At 41.5% G+C, this 14013-nt stretch overlaps 1 protein-coding gene across 1 annotated transcript; it reads right to left on the bottom strand.

Annotated features, from left to right (window-relative positions):
• Window positions 1–10174: 10174 nt before the first annotated feature.
• LOC108840333 (S-type anion channel SLAH1-like) lies at window positions 10175–11667 on the bottom strand. Its single transcript, XM_018613166.2, has 2 exons — window positions 10748–11667; window positions 10175–10653 (listed from the first exon to the last, which is right to left on the bottom strand). The coding sequence occupies exons 1-2, from the start codon at window positions 11606–11608 to the stop codon at window positions 10315–10317; spliced, it is 1200 nt and encodes a 399-aa protein (XP_018468668.1). The 5' UTR covers window positions 11609–11667; the 3' UTR covers window positions 10175–10314.
• Window positions 11668–14013: the final 2346 nt, after the last annotated feature.

Genomic DNA, 14013 nt, shown 5'->3' on the forward strand with positions numbered 1-14013 from the left:
AACATCTCCAGCTCACAGCCTCCGGATCTGACTTAGCTGTTTTTGAAGATTGAATTCATGATGGGCCTTTCGCGGCCTATTATCATTTCTTACTAGCTAGGGGGTCATATTTGGGCCCAACACTTACCTAATATCACCTCGTGATTCCTTAGGTGGACTACAATCAGATCCGCATGCATTACCCTGTCTGTGATCAACAATCAGATCCGCAGGCATTGCCCTGTCTGTGATCAACAATCAGATCCGCAGACATTACCATGTCTGTGATCAATACCAGGATGTCTCTAACCAGACAATCCCATGTTCCCATCTGGAACAAACCCTTTCCGATCAATCATGGACTCCCAAACCTATGTGTAGCTCCAGTATCAGAAAGTACATGTGTTTCCACACCACCGATCATTAAATACCTAGATGAGTAAGATATTGGTTTGATCACACATTTGGAAAACGTCCCATACCATTCTCCAAAGTGTCACACTTCTGTGAATGTCCCATACCATTCACAAGAGTGTTTATAATATACCTCAATCCCCATCATACTAAGCCACTTAACATCGTGTTCTCAATCCATTCAACTTGATCTAAGGAATCCTACATTGACTTATACCGAGTCCAAGCTGATCCATCTGATCCCAAGCCACTCGTATACTAGCCATGTAGCGTCTCCTTTATACCAACTTGAACCTCACAAATGCTCACTTGTTTTGGAACGGCCACCAAGGATAACACTTAACCCTAAAGAGTGCTGCACGTTTCTTTCAAGCTAAGCCACTCTCAGGTTCATGTTACTTCCCTGGTCCAGTCGTCCATCAAAGATCTTGCATTGCATCGATCCGTCCAACCCGTCTATTATTTCCAGATAACTAGATCAACCAACCTTCTAATTCAGGATTTTGCCGTTGGGGAGTGCATTTTGGCCAAGCCGGTTCACCTTGGAACTTTCCCGTTCACAAGCATGATACCCTATCTTGCCTCAACTCCCTCTTGGCTCACCTAGTAAGGTTCCATGGTCATCTCAGTTTCCAGAAATAATTTCGGTTTGGAACACAATACCTTTGAGCAGTGAGTTGAGCTGAAGTTACAACCCAATCAGAACCTCCACTCATCTGCCTCAAAAGGATCCAACTACCTGAGAAATACTTAGTTCTCATCTGAGCTATGTGCTCCAGCACCCTCAGGTAGTCCACTAACCAAGCTGCCCTAGCTGGTGGATCAATCTAGACCACCTCAGCTACTGGCCCAGCTTGATCATTAGCTGCCAAAACAGCTGCCCAATCCACCGGTTAGTCCTCCCATTGCTTGCAACAAATGTTTGGATCAGCCCGGTTCACATCACAAGAGGATTCAACTTCCCCTTCCAGCTGCAGCTCAGCTCTCCCCCACTAGAACCTCAGTAGGGTTGAGCTGACTTACAGTCAATCCAGCTTCATTGTTAACTTCCTCCAGCTGAGTCAACAATAAAACTGGTGGATTAACCACACTAGCATCTACTTGTCCGGATGCATGGGTGAACAACCACAACCCAACGATCCTAGAAACAAGCATGTTCTGATACCAACTTGTAAGACCCGAACCCGGCCGGCTAGGCCGCGGTCGATGCCTCACGTCGCTCGGTCCATACCCTGACCGAACCACTCAATTTTTCGATCTTTATCTATACTTTCGCCTAAGGGCGAAGTCTATCTTAGACCTTACCTTAAGACTACCTTAGTCATTCCCTAGCTTAGATCCTTTCAACTTATGCACAGCGGAATATTCTCTACTTATCCATTGGTCTAAAACCAATCTAACACTGGTCAGATCGAATCACCTTAGCCATGGTCAGTATACACAACTACTACCAGCTCCAAGGTTGATCATGAACCTAATCCAGGTCATACAATAACCGAGGATTCCATTCCCTTAACCATTCTATCTAGATCTATGCAATATTGCTAGATCATACATTTGCCACATCCACGGAGCTTGATAGCTCTTTGTCTCAGCTGTCTTAGCTGTCTAGCTAGCTCATCCAGCTAGCTGAACTGAACCACTTCATTTGAGGTTCCCAACTCTCTTCCAGCTGATTGAGCTGCGAGGTAGCTTTTCCTAGCTCCCCATCCACTCGTCCAACTCCCCATTATACCTGTATAAACTCTCCCCCTAGGTACTTAGTCATTCAATCAACCATCCCCACAGACCAAGTACCTTTGGGAAGTCTTCAGCTGCAAAACCAACCACAAGCAAACATGCTCCAAAAACTAATTAAAATTCATGATAATTCATGATAATTCATGATAATTCATAACTAAGAGAATGGTCAAGTCAGATTTCTCAGAACTGGCCTCGAACATACTGATCTCGCCCATGAACAGCCCATATGGCCATAACTGACCACCTCTAAATCAATGAGATAAAACTAATCTTTCACCATGATAATTCATGATAAATACACATTAAGAGATATTTGAAGTCGGATCCTAACAATTCCTTCAGGAACTATCAGATCTCCACTTACCTGCCCAACCAAGGTCATGGAGATATTTCTCTGAATCGGCCATCCCATGGTTCAGTACCTCCATGTCTGAACATCATAAAATATGATTAATAATGCCCACCAGTTCCTGAGTCAATCAACCAACCACCCCACACGACTCAGAACTGATGAGTCTTCACACATACCTAACCGGCCATGGAACCATGTCCCAATGAACCTGGTCAGTCTTGCTCTTCTTCATGGCTCTCAGCCAATCATGTACCAACCCAAGGTTGATGCCTATCATACCATATGATTCCATTACCTCATTGCCACGGCCTGAAGCCATTGGTAATGCAAAACCATAGATCAGGTTCACTCATGAACCACCATGAATCACTAGTTGCTGTATAGCATCTAATTACCATCCCATATGGGTGAATTAGTTCAACTATGATCCGTCCCTTTCTCCAGGGTCCTGTATCCCTACAATACATCGCAATATATGGTCTCCAAGGGCGTGCCATACTTGGCCTCATATGCACCTCAAGAGACACCAACATAAACCACAAAGTAATCATATGTACATGTTACCTTATACTTGATCTTACTAGATCTTGTGCTTCCTGTATCATGTCCGGCCATGCTCCTCCATAGCACGCCTCTATCATGCCTTATCATATACTTCCAGTATTGATAAGATCCAACCATTGGTCGCACCCATCATCCCTTTCATAGAACTTCCATGAAACCAGTTTCTGCACTGCATCCACCTTCAAGGCTGTACATGCCTTTGGGAGTGGAGTCCGGCCTTCTCCATTCTCTTCTGACCATTTGTGTGTGTCCCTAAGACACAGAGGAAGCCTAGGATGTGTTCATCCATGATCAAACACCACCCAAGGGTCGTCCATCACTCCTCACTTTAGTGGCCATGAAACTGCCTTTCTACACACCACTGCCCTTAAGGCTGCTCTTGGACTTTGAGAGTGAATCCGGTCATCACCCTTCTTCCCTGGCTATTTGGATGTGTAGTAAGGATGTAGAGGAAGCCTATGGCGTGACAAACCATAATCAAAACACACCAGAGGGTCGTTCTCAACTCCCCTCTTGATTGCCATCAAAACTGCCTCTTTGCTGCCTTCAAGCCTCTCTTGGTCTTGGATTTACTAATCCGACCATCTCTCTGTTTTTCTCTGTTTTTCTTTGTGTTTCAGGAAGAAGAATGCAGCCCTGACGTGCCTGCAAAGGCACGGACTTGCCTGATATATATAGAAGAAGGGGTGGTTACTTCTTAACCATTGCATCCCTTCATTAACATTTCTGGCCATTGATTTAATCAATGGTCCAGATCACACCTGTTCGCCTATGGCAGTTACCAGACGTCCCTGACAGCCCTAACTGCCTCTAGACATGTCACAAACAAGTCCTAGCTGGTTGCCCAAGCCCCTGGTCTGATCCCAAGTGCCCACCGGCTCACCGGCACACCCGGGTGGTCCACATGGTCCGACCACTGTCCGGACCTAGCCCAACTGCCCAAGACTTGAACACTCAGTCCAGCTGAGTTGAGCTGATCCCCAGCTGACCCAGCTGAGTGAGCTAGTTCATCCAGCTCAGGGAGCTGACACACTCTTCAGTGAGCTACACTGAGCTGCACTACACTTCATCTAGCTGGTCGAGCTTACTCACTGCATCGTCCAGCTGCCATACACTTTGTACAGCTCCTTTATACTTATCACCTTCTTGGTTTAGCTATATCTTAGCTTCATGATGCCCTTAACCTTACTTCCAGGCCATAATACCCTTGTGTTTAGGTCACATGACCTGACTGGTGCGTCTCCTCGCACCATGGTCGATCCTAATGATCATATCCAGGATCGGGCACATGACAATATCCAAGATATACTAACATCCCCCCTCAAGATGGACGTCCGTTAGTGAGACCAATCTTGACCGCCAGATTTTGAAACTTGGAGCGAGGTAGAGGCTTCGTTAATGCATCCGCTAGCTGATCAGCTGAGCACACATGAGCAACACGTAACAACCCCGCTTGGACCTGCTCTCTGACAAAGTGATAATCAAGAGCGACATGCTTCATCTTCGTATGAAAGACAGGGTTAGAACATAGTTGAGTTGCACCAATGTTATCGCAAAAGATAGTGGGGAGACCAGTGATCGGCACACCAAGTTCTTTTGCGAGCGAGAGAACCCACCGAAGTTCAGCTGCAGTGTCTGCTACTGACCTATATTCTGCTTCTGTTGTCGACCTTGCCACACTCTTCTGCTTGCGTGAAGCCCAAGATATCGGTTGCTTCCCAAGATACACGATGTAAGCACCTGTAGAAGTGTAATCATCCTTGTTGCCAGCCCAATCAGCATCTGAAAAGGCATGAAGAGTCATTGGTGTGGATGAAGAGAAGAAGATCCCAACTGTAATTGTTCCTGCTAAGTAGCGTAGGACTCGTTTGACCGCTTCCCAGTGCACCGTTGTTGGCTGTTGCATATACTGTGATAGATGATTGACAGCAAACGATATGTCCGGTCGAGTGAGACCCAGATACTGCAGACTACCAACAGTAGCTCTATAGAGGGTAGGATCAGTCATCGGAGTTCCCAGCGTTGCTGTTAGTACCTGAGAAGAGCACATCGGCGTCGCAACCGGTTTAGAATTCTCCATCTTCGTGCGTTTAAGGAGATTGATGATATAACGCTGTTGTGTGAGGCGAAGTCCAGACTTGTCGCGATGAGCTTCAAGTCCAAGAAAGTACGAGAGATCCCCATGATCTTTCAAGGCAAAACGAGTAGACAAGGTCTTGATGACTTCATTGACAAGGGATGTGGAGCTTCCTGTCACTATAATGTCATCGACATAAATGAGCATGTAGACAAAGTTAGAGCCAGTTTTAAAAGTGAAGAGAGACGTGTCGCCAAGTGATGTTGTAAAGCCAACGCTGAGGAGAAATTGTTTCAGTTCATTGTACCATGCCCGGAGAGCCTGTTTGAGGCCATAGAGAGCCTTCTTCAAGCGACACACATAGCCCGGCTTATCCTTGTACACAAAGCCAGGAGGCTGGATCATGTAGACCTCATCATGTAGATGTCCTTGCAGAAATGCATGATTAACATCCAGCTGTCTCAAAGGCCAGTTCTTTGCAACCGCTACTCCCAGCACGAACCTGACTGTAGCATGCTTGATTACGGGGCTAAACGTCTCATGAAAGTCGAGACCTGGTTGCTGATGAAAGCCTTTTGCCACTAGTCTCGCTTTGAACCTGTCAACAGAGCCATCAGCATTATATTTAATAGTGAACACCCATTTGCAACCAAGAACATTATAAGCTGCATTCGGAGGAACAAGATCCCATGTGCCTTCTCGTATCTGATTATCAATTTCCACACCCATTGCTCGACGCCATCTCTCATCAAGAAGAGCCTGAGCCACAGTGCGTGGTACAACTTCTATCTTCTGTGCCGTGAAGCCATACTTACTGTTAGGCTTATGAATGTTGTTCTTGGCACGAGTTGTCATTGGGTGAGAGTTGACCGGAGCAGTCTCTGCTGTCACTGGGACTGGTATAGTGATGATGTCTCCTGACTCAGTAACCATACTTTGCGTCTGTGGTGAAGGAGATGAGCTTGGGGGCGTATCATGAGTGAGTGGCGGACGATAGATAGGAGCAAGAGAAGCTGAAAGAGGTAGTGGAGGTGAAGAATCAGAAGACACTGTAGGTGGAGATGGAGGAGATACCTCAGAGAAAGGAAAGTTGGATTCATGAAACACAACATGTCTAGAAGTGTAAACACGATTAGTATAGGTATCAAGACAAAGAAAAGCACTTTGAGTAAGGGAATAACCAAGAAAGACGCATGGACGTGACTTTGGACTGAACTTGTTTTGTCCATAAGGACGCAACCAAGGATAACAGAGACACCCGAATGTGCGAAGTTTGGTGTAGTTGGGCTCCGTCTGAAACAGCAGCCGGAACGGAGATGCCTGCGCCAGGTTTGGTGTTGGCATTCTATTGATCAAGTACACAGCCGTCATGAATGCATACGACCAGTACTTAATGGGTACTTGCGCATGTGTAAGAAGCGCCATCCCAGTCTCCACAATATGCATGTGTCTCCTTTCAGCAATCCCGTTGTGTTCGGGTGTGTGAGTTGGAGTGGTGTAGTGTGTAATTCCATTTGCTGCAAGGTATGATCGGAGCCCAACATATTCACCACCATTGTCTGAATACAGAATTTTGATCTTCTGTTCAAAACGGTTCTCCACCAGTGCCTTAAAAGCTTGAAATATTTGTAAAACTTGAGATTTAGTTTTGATTGGATAGAGCCACATATATCTAGTAAAGTGGTCAACAAAGAGAACATAATATTTGAACCCATCAACCGAGTAAGTTGGTGCAGTCCAAACATCTGTAAAAATAATCTCAAGCGGTTTGGAAAACACAATAGAAGTATTATAAAAAGGAAGCTTGTGGCTTTTGTTTATTGAGCATGAATTGCAAAGTAAAGAAGACATTGTGGTAGGTAAAGCAAAACGAGAAACAATATGATGAAGAATAGGAGGTGATGGATGCCCAAGTCTAGAGTGCCAAGTCGAAAGAGGTGACTTGATGCATGAAAAAGCTGAAATAGAGGAGAACGGAGTCGTCGGCCACTCATACACTCCCTTACTGGCCTTGCCGTTTAGGAGTGTTGCCCCCGTGCTGAGATCCTTCACCTGAAATGTAGATGGACAAAGTTGTACCATTACATTGTTAGTTTTGCAAAGTTTGTTTACTGAAATCAGATTCCTCTTCATTTGAGGAACACATAACACATTTGTAAGAGATAATGATCGAGATTGAGAGGGTAAGTAAGATGAACCTGTATGCGTAATGGCTAGACCTGCACCATTCCCAACAGTCACATCATCGCCTCCTTGATAAGGCGCATGGAGGGCGAGGTTCTGAAGATCACTGGCAATATGATGCGATGCCCCACTGTCAAGGAGCCATGATGGTGCAGCCTCAGCAGGTGACGACGTGGTGTAGTGTGCCTGAGGCGTCCATTGCTGCTGCTGACCGCCGTTCGGAGCAGTGGATGATAGCGAAGCAATCTGCGGACATCGTCGGGCACTATATCCCTGAGTTCCACAATACTGGCACTTCCCAAGATAGGGTTTAGCATTCCTGTAGTTTCCTCGGCCTCCAGAGTAACCACCACGATAGTTGCCACGAGTAGCTTGTTGGTGAGGGTAGTGAGCAGCATTTGCCGTGACCGGCACGGAAGACAGAGTGGTCGCATTGGTGATCAAGAGAGTGTTCTCTCGATTGAGGAGCTTCTCGTGGAGCTCTTCCACTGAGATCGGGGAGTCCCTGCCATTAACCATCTCAACAATAGCACGGAAGTCATCACCTAAGCCGTCGGTGATGATGTCGAGGAGATCTTCATGATCACACGCCGCTCCCAGAAGAGCCAGCTGGTCTGCTTTGGTGAGAATATTTCTCATGTAGTCAGTTACGGTTTGATCACCTTTGGTCACGTGTTTCAGTTGCTGACGTAGCTGTTTGATATGACCACGAGAGGATCGTCCGTAGGTGTTGGCTAGAGTTTGCCAGATTTCATGTGTTGTCAATTCTCTAGCCACAACAGGCTGAACATTCACGGTGAGTGTGCCCATCAGAGCACTGTACAGCATACGATCTTGCCGTTTCCATGCGACAAACAGAGGATTAGGTGCTGTTTCATCAGCGACGATGATCGTTGCGACCGGAGTTTGGGATTCATCGAGAAAGACATGAAGTTCGTGAGCCTCAAGGAGTGCCTGAACTTGGAGTTTCCAGGTAAGGTAGTTGGAAGACGAGAGTTTCGTAATCCCAGACATGTTGACTGAGATCAGAGGGGTCTTTGGATCTACTCCACTAAAGACGAGAGTGATCGCTGAGGAATTTGATGTGTTTGACATTGCACAAGTGTAGAGAAAAAGAAATTTTTAGGGTTTTTGGATCTAAAAAAGCTCTGATACCATATAAGAGTTTATATTGATATTGTACGTGTGTTTATATACACTACATTGTTACAATCTTAACAACTAAGATACGATACACAACAGATCCTCTCTTATCTCTACAGAATATTCTAACCACCTAGAATATATCCAAGATATACTAACACCCCTTATGCTTGATTTTGACATATTTGAATTTGACGCATGGAGGGAGTTATTCTTGACTCATTTCCTCACCTTCGATGTCTTGGGAAACGTTGATGTTACCTTCACTCCCAATGGTGACTATGATACACCAAAGAATAAAATGCAGCACACCCAATTGTATATATATTATTTTTATTGTTTCTGGATACACTTCGATTATCTTTGTATGATAAAAAGAAAATTAACTAATATCTAGGCTATATATTTTTAATTAGTGTTACTTTAAGAATTTTATCTCTCTTGTGCTATTCTGAACAAAAATGTATTTTTTTGTTAATTTGCAACATTTTTATATATTTATCAGCAACTTTTATATACTTTTACATGAGCACCTATAACTAAATATTCACAGCAGATGTTAACTCTAATTCTCTTGGAAGTTGTAATATTTTTTTAATATTTCCTGTCACCATCTTCCAAATTATAATAAAATGATTTGTCTTAATAATTTTTTTCAACTATTATCTAGATTTTATTTGATTTCATGTGTTTAGAAATTATAATAAATGATTGGTTCCACATAATGATTGTCTAAAATTCATATAACACGAATCCAAATAAATAATAATATTCTTTTGTTAGTTAACCGAACAAACCAAAATATATATAGATTTAAAATGGTAGTTATATTTTAGGAGATAAAAAGGAAAAATCAATCCGAAACCGAACTGATATCCATATTAAACAGACATAATGCCTGCTTATCTGAAAAAAAATAACTAAATTAATAATCTAATTTCGCGTAAGGCGCGGGTTACTACCTAGTTAACTACTATTTAGCGACGGATACTTTTGGGTCGCAAGGCAGACGTAAATCAGTTCGTAAACAGTCAGGAAATTTAGTGACTGCAATGGTAGTCAGAAAATCGCTGTGTTCTTGTAAAGATAAAGCCTAAGGAATATTTTGTGAATATTAGCAGTAATTGTAAGAGAACAATCACGCAGATGAACTGTTTCGGTCAAAATATGTGGAGCCTCCAAAAGCATCCCTTGCATCCTCCTTTTCTCTCTCTTTTGCTAGTAGTGTTTAGGAACGTGCTCAATCCTCCATGCACATATCTACTCCCAAAGTGAGGCCGATGAAAAGTGAATCACAAAAGTTTCTTCAAAGCAATAAACTTACCTAGCTTCAGAACCACTCTAACGGTGGATTCCTTAGAATATTTGGATCGCTAGAGATGAACTATTCTTTGCAAAAAAAAAAAGACTTCACAAGTTTTTTGTAGTAGTAACATTTTAGTCCGAGTTTTAATAATTTGTGTGAATTTTCGCAGAATTTGTGCATGCATGGGTAAAGAAGAAGAAAAAAAAAAGAGAAAATGGCATTTTGTATGTTTATGTAGTTTGTGACTTTGGTTATCATTTTCAGTTGTTTACAAAACTAACGATGCAATATTTCAATTGTTAGAATCTCAATGATTATCCATTTTAGCTGTCGCGTTTTAGTTTGTTATAGATATCTATACTTTGACATTTCATTGAACTATAAGTAAGGTGATTATTAAGGTTTTATCAACTGATAATTGCGGTTTGGGTTTCAAATATGTAACTTAGTCGTCTGATCTGCTGTGTTAAAACCATAGTGGTTTCATTATTACATTGAGAGAGTTATGCATAAGAAGGAAGGGCATAGAAACTATGAAGAGCACTTGGTTTTCTAAGTGGAAAAGCTGGAGCAGACTAGCTTTGCCTTTGTTAACGTAGCCACGCTGAGCCGAGATGACTTTTCCTTGTCTTTTGGACTAGTTTTAGAACTGAGGACATGATCACGTCTGAATAGTCTATTGCTATTTGCTGCTGTCAGTACCATCACACCAAGGAAGATCAAAACGGAGATTGATGAGAAGATAAGCATCATTCCAGAAGCGACCTGATCTTTCACATTTTGCGCATACTGAACTGAGTCTAAAGCAAGAAAGGTGATGGGGAACGAGTAAGCCCACCATGCGACATTGAATCTTTTCATTGCCTTCTTGAAAAGGTTTGGCCTACAGACCTGAAAATGTTAATAAGGAAAAAGTTAATTTAAGGAAAATGACTTGTCATAAAATTTGATGTTTTGATGTTTTGTTTCTTGGTGTTAAACTTACCAAGGACATGAAAATGAAGAGCGAAAGAAAGAACAACATCTTCGTTAGAGGATCAAATGTTCCACAAATGGAGTTCCAAGCTAGACTTCCCATGGCTGGTGCAGCAAAGAACAAGAAGAAAACTGGCCTCAGCTTTGTTGGGAAGTTCTTACCGCCCGGTAGGCGTTGGTAAAGTGTAACAAAGATAACCAAATAGTGAATCATCCCCAGCGAGAACAAAAATAGAGCACACTCTTTCCAGCCCATCTCTGCAGCTCCCCGTGCAGCCACCAGGTTTGCGATTACTGATACTTGGCTTGCCGGGTTTGCCATCATCGACAGGAATCTTTTCTCTGTTGTGAACCACTGTCCATAAAGCTTTGTGTCGAGGGCCAATACTGGGAGAGTAAACACCGAGAATAATGTCTGATACAAAACGCACTGTGGTTCCATCATTGGAGATGACTGAAGCAAGATAAGCCACGAGATTGATGGAGCGTAAAGATAGTTCACTCCAATATAATGTGAGAACTCTTCCTTCACTATTTCAAAGAAGAAGAAACACTTCAACGCGTACAAAAGACAGAGTGACACTTGTGTTGCAAGTGCTAGGCACCAAAGGAGATGGAACGCCAAAGACGGGAGATTGCTTTGCAAACGGGACATGCTTGGTGAATCAGGTGCGATCATCATCTTCCAAAGCAGAGCTTGGCTGCAGAGGGAGAGGCTTATTCTAAAATATCCTGCATGGATACTACTCAAAACAGACATCAGAACAATGGGTTTGGTATGAGGAAGGTCAGTGCTTCTCTCCTTACTGCTGGATATTGAATCATCAATTTTGATATGAACTTCTTGCTTAGGAATTTCCAAGCTTTCCATCTCTGAAATATTGATGGAATAGAAGTAATGGCTTGTTTTTTCTTTGTGTTGTTATAACCTTAGGATAGAGTTCATATATGTAGGCAGAGAAGGTATGTAGAATAATTAGTACAACACACGTGATTTAGGGGGAGTTAGTTAGTGATGGACAAGGATGTTTACTTAAAAGGATAATGGAATGTAATAAGGATAGCAATTTGTAGTAACTTTTGGTAAGCCCGGTAACTTGTATAGTACAGCTCAACATTTCTTGTTTAGGCTTCATGAATAAACAAAGCCATTCCTGTTGATTACTTTAATCTTTTATTTATATATTTTCCTACTTTACCTAACTGGTACCATTATAATTGAACAGGATAATTAGGTTTTCTTATCAGGGGGTGTTACCACTAGATGTAAAGAAAGACTGATGCACGCGAGCCACTGGTACTAAAAAATTCCTCTTTGTTTAAGATGTATTCAAAATGAAGATTATATTTTGTAAAAGATGATAAGCTTTTTCAGTAGAGTCATATTTATTCACCTATTGATCAAGGTCAAGAGCCAATGAAAAAGCTTGAGGAATTACTCGTTCATTTTGTTAGCCATTGCAGCATAAAACTGGTGTACAAAAAAGTCGTTATAGTTCAAGATCAGCAGGCACTAAAAAAACGGTCATAAAACTGGTACGTTTTTGGATTATTTCTTTTAAAAATTATTAACAATTCTGAATATTTAAATCAATTATTAACATTGTGTATAAGTGTGTTCGTAGAGCAATCTCACTGGCAAACGTTAATGCAAATGAGAAACTGTTAAGCTGAAGTTCTAACTCTTAACCAGTGGGCTTGGGTTAGTGGCATTTGAAGATAATTCCAATACAATAAATCCGCAGTTCGCTTTCCACTGACCATCCGAACTGCCTCAAAATGATAAGAATACGTGGTTGTTACGGAGTTTGTAAGATTAGTCGGTTGATTCGGTCGTCGGATCCAACGATCATCAAAAAAGAAAAAAATTCTAACTCTTTAGATATCCAAATATCTTTTAGTTTTATTTTAAATTATTTTGAGATACCTAGTTAAAGCTTACCAATAGAGTTGTTCTAAAAAAAAATATTAGAGCAGTATTTGATTGGAGTCAATGTATTTATACACAGAGTGTTTAGCTCCATTTTAAAATAAACAGATTGTAATCAGTTAGTTTTGCAAAGCTGAGGTTTAAGTTTGGTCATTTAAAAGATGTTTTTGGCCATTTTTTTGTCAACAACTCACTACAAACAATAAAGTGTGGGATTTGTAGACGCTTAGATGATCTGTTTTAGCTAATTACACCATATTACAAAAGAATAACTAGTTATATATTTATATATTGGTGAATTTACAATAGTAAAAAATAGTTGGTGGGGATATTTGGATAAGTGAGTCATGGGGCACATATGCTGTGTCTCTCACAAGTAATTGTTGACAATGAATTAGTGGTCGAAAATGTATCGAATCAATGCAAACAACAACAAGAAAAACTTATTGGAGCTTTGAATTCTTAACCATTAATTGGAACTTTTCGTTTTACAGACAACTTTTAAACAATTGGAAGCAATTATGTTTTTTCCCAAATACAACTTTCCTGATGGAATTCAGTAATTGTAATTCAATGGAATTGATTCAATTACTGAAAATAGAGTAACATGCGTAAAACTCAACCTAATCATATCAAACTATAAAAGAAGTTTGTTGGTTGGTTGACACGAGTTAGAAATATGACATTTGTATAATAGAACCCACCCTTCAAAGCTTCCGACATATGTTTATGGCAAAGCATTATCTTATGTGGAAACCCATTATTCTAGTGATCAGAAATGTACAACGTTTAATGTCTTTTTTTCATCAAACGATTATTCTATTACTCAAATTTGAGGTGGTCCGGAGAACCGGACCGAAACAGAACAATCAATGTAGTACATATCTCTTTGAAATGATCTTGCTATCTTAGCTAATAAATCAAATGATATATTTTCAAACTAAGGAATAAAACTAATCATGAACTCTGTAAAATTCTACCCTTCAGCTTCATCAACTCCTTTATCTCAGTAGATTTTTTTTGTCATGCTCCAGAGTCTTGAATCATCGACTAGATCCTTATAATCATTCCAAAAGCTTGTCATGTCGATAGATGTAGCATGTACTCCAATGCCCATGAGAGGGTCTCGAGCACCGAGTGAAGTGGTGAGATTCTTCGCTGTTGGTTCCTTGTTCCCAATAGCTGAGTTACTCTTCCGGAGTTTGTCCATGTCCATCCATAACCACTGAAAAGTGTGTCATGTGCTCATGATTCATCTATGATGCATATCTAAGAGTTTGGTACTTGTTCAAGATGTTGTATTTCCTCTGGTTCCTCCTTTTTATGCTTAGCTTCAAAATGAACAT

Source organism: Raphanus sativus, chromosome 4 (assembly GCF_000801105.2).
Source record: "Raphanus sativus cultivar WK10039 chromosome 4, ASM80110v3, whole genome shotgun sequence".
Taxonomy (NCBI): domain Eukaryota; kingdom Viridiplantae; phylum Streptophyta; class Magnoliopsida; order Brassicales; family Brassicaceae; genus Raphanus; species Raphanus sativus.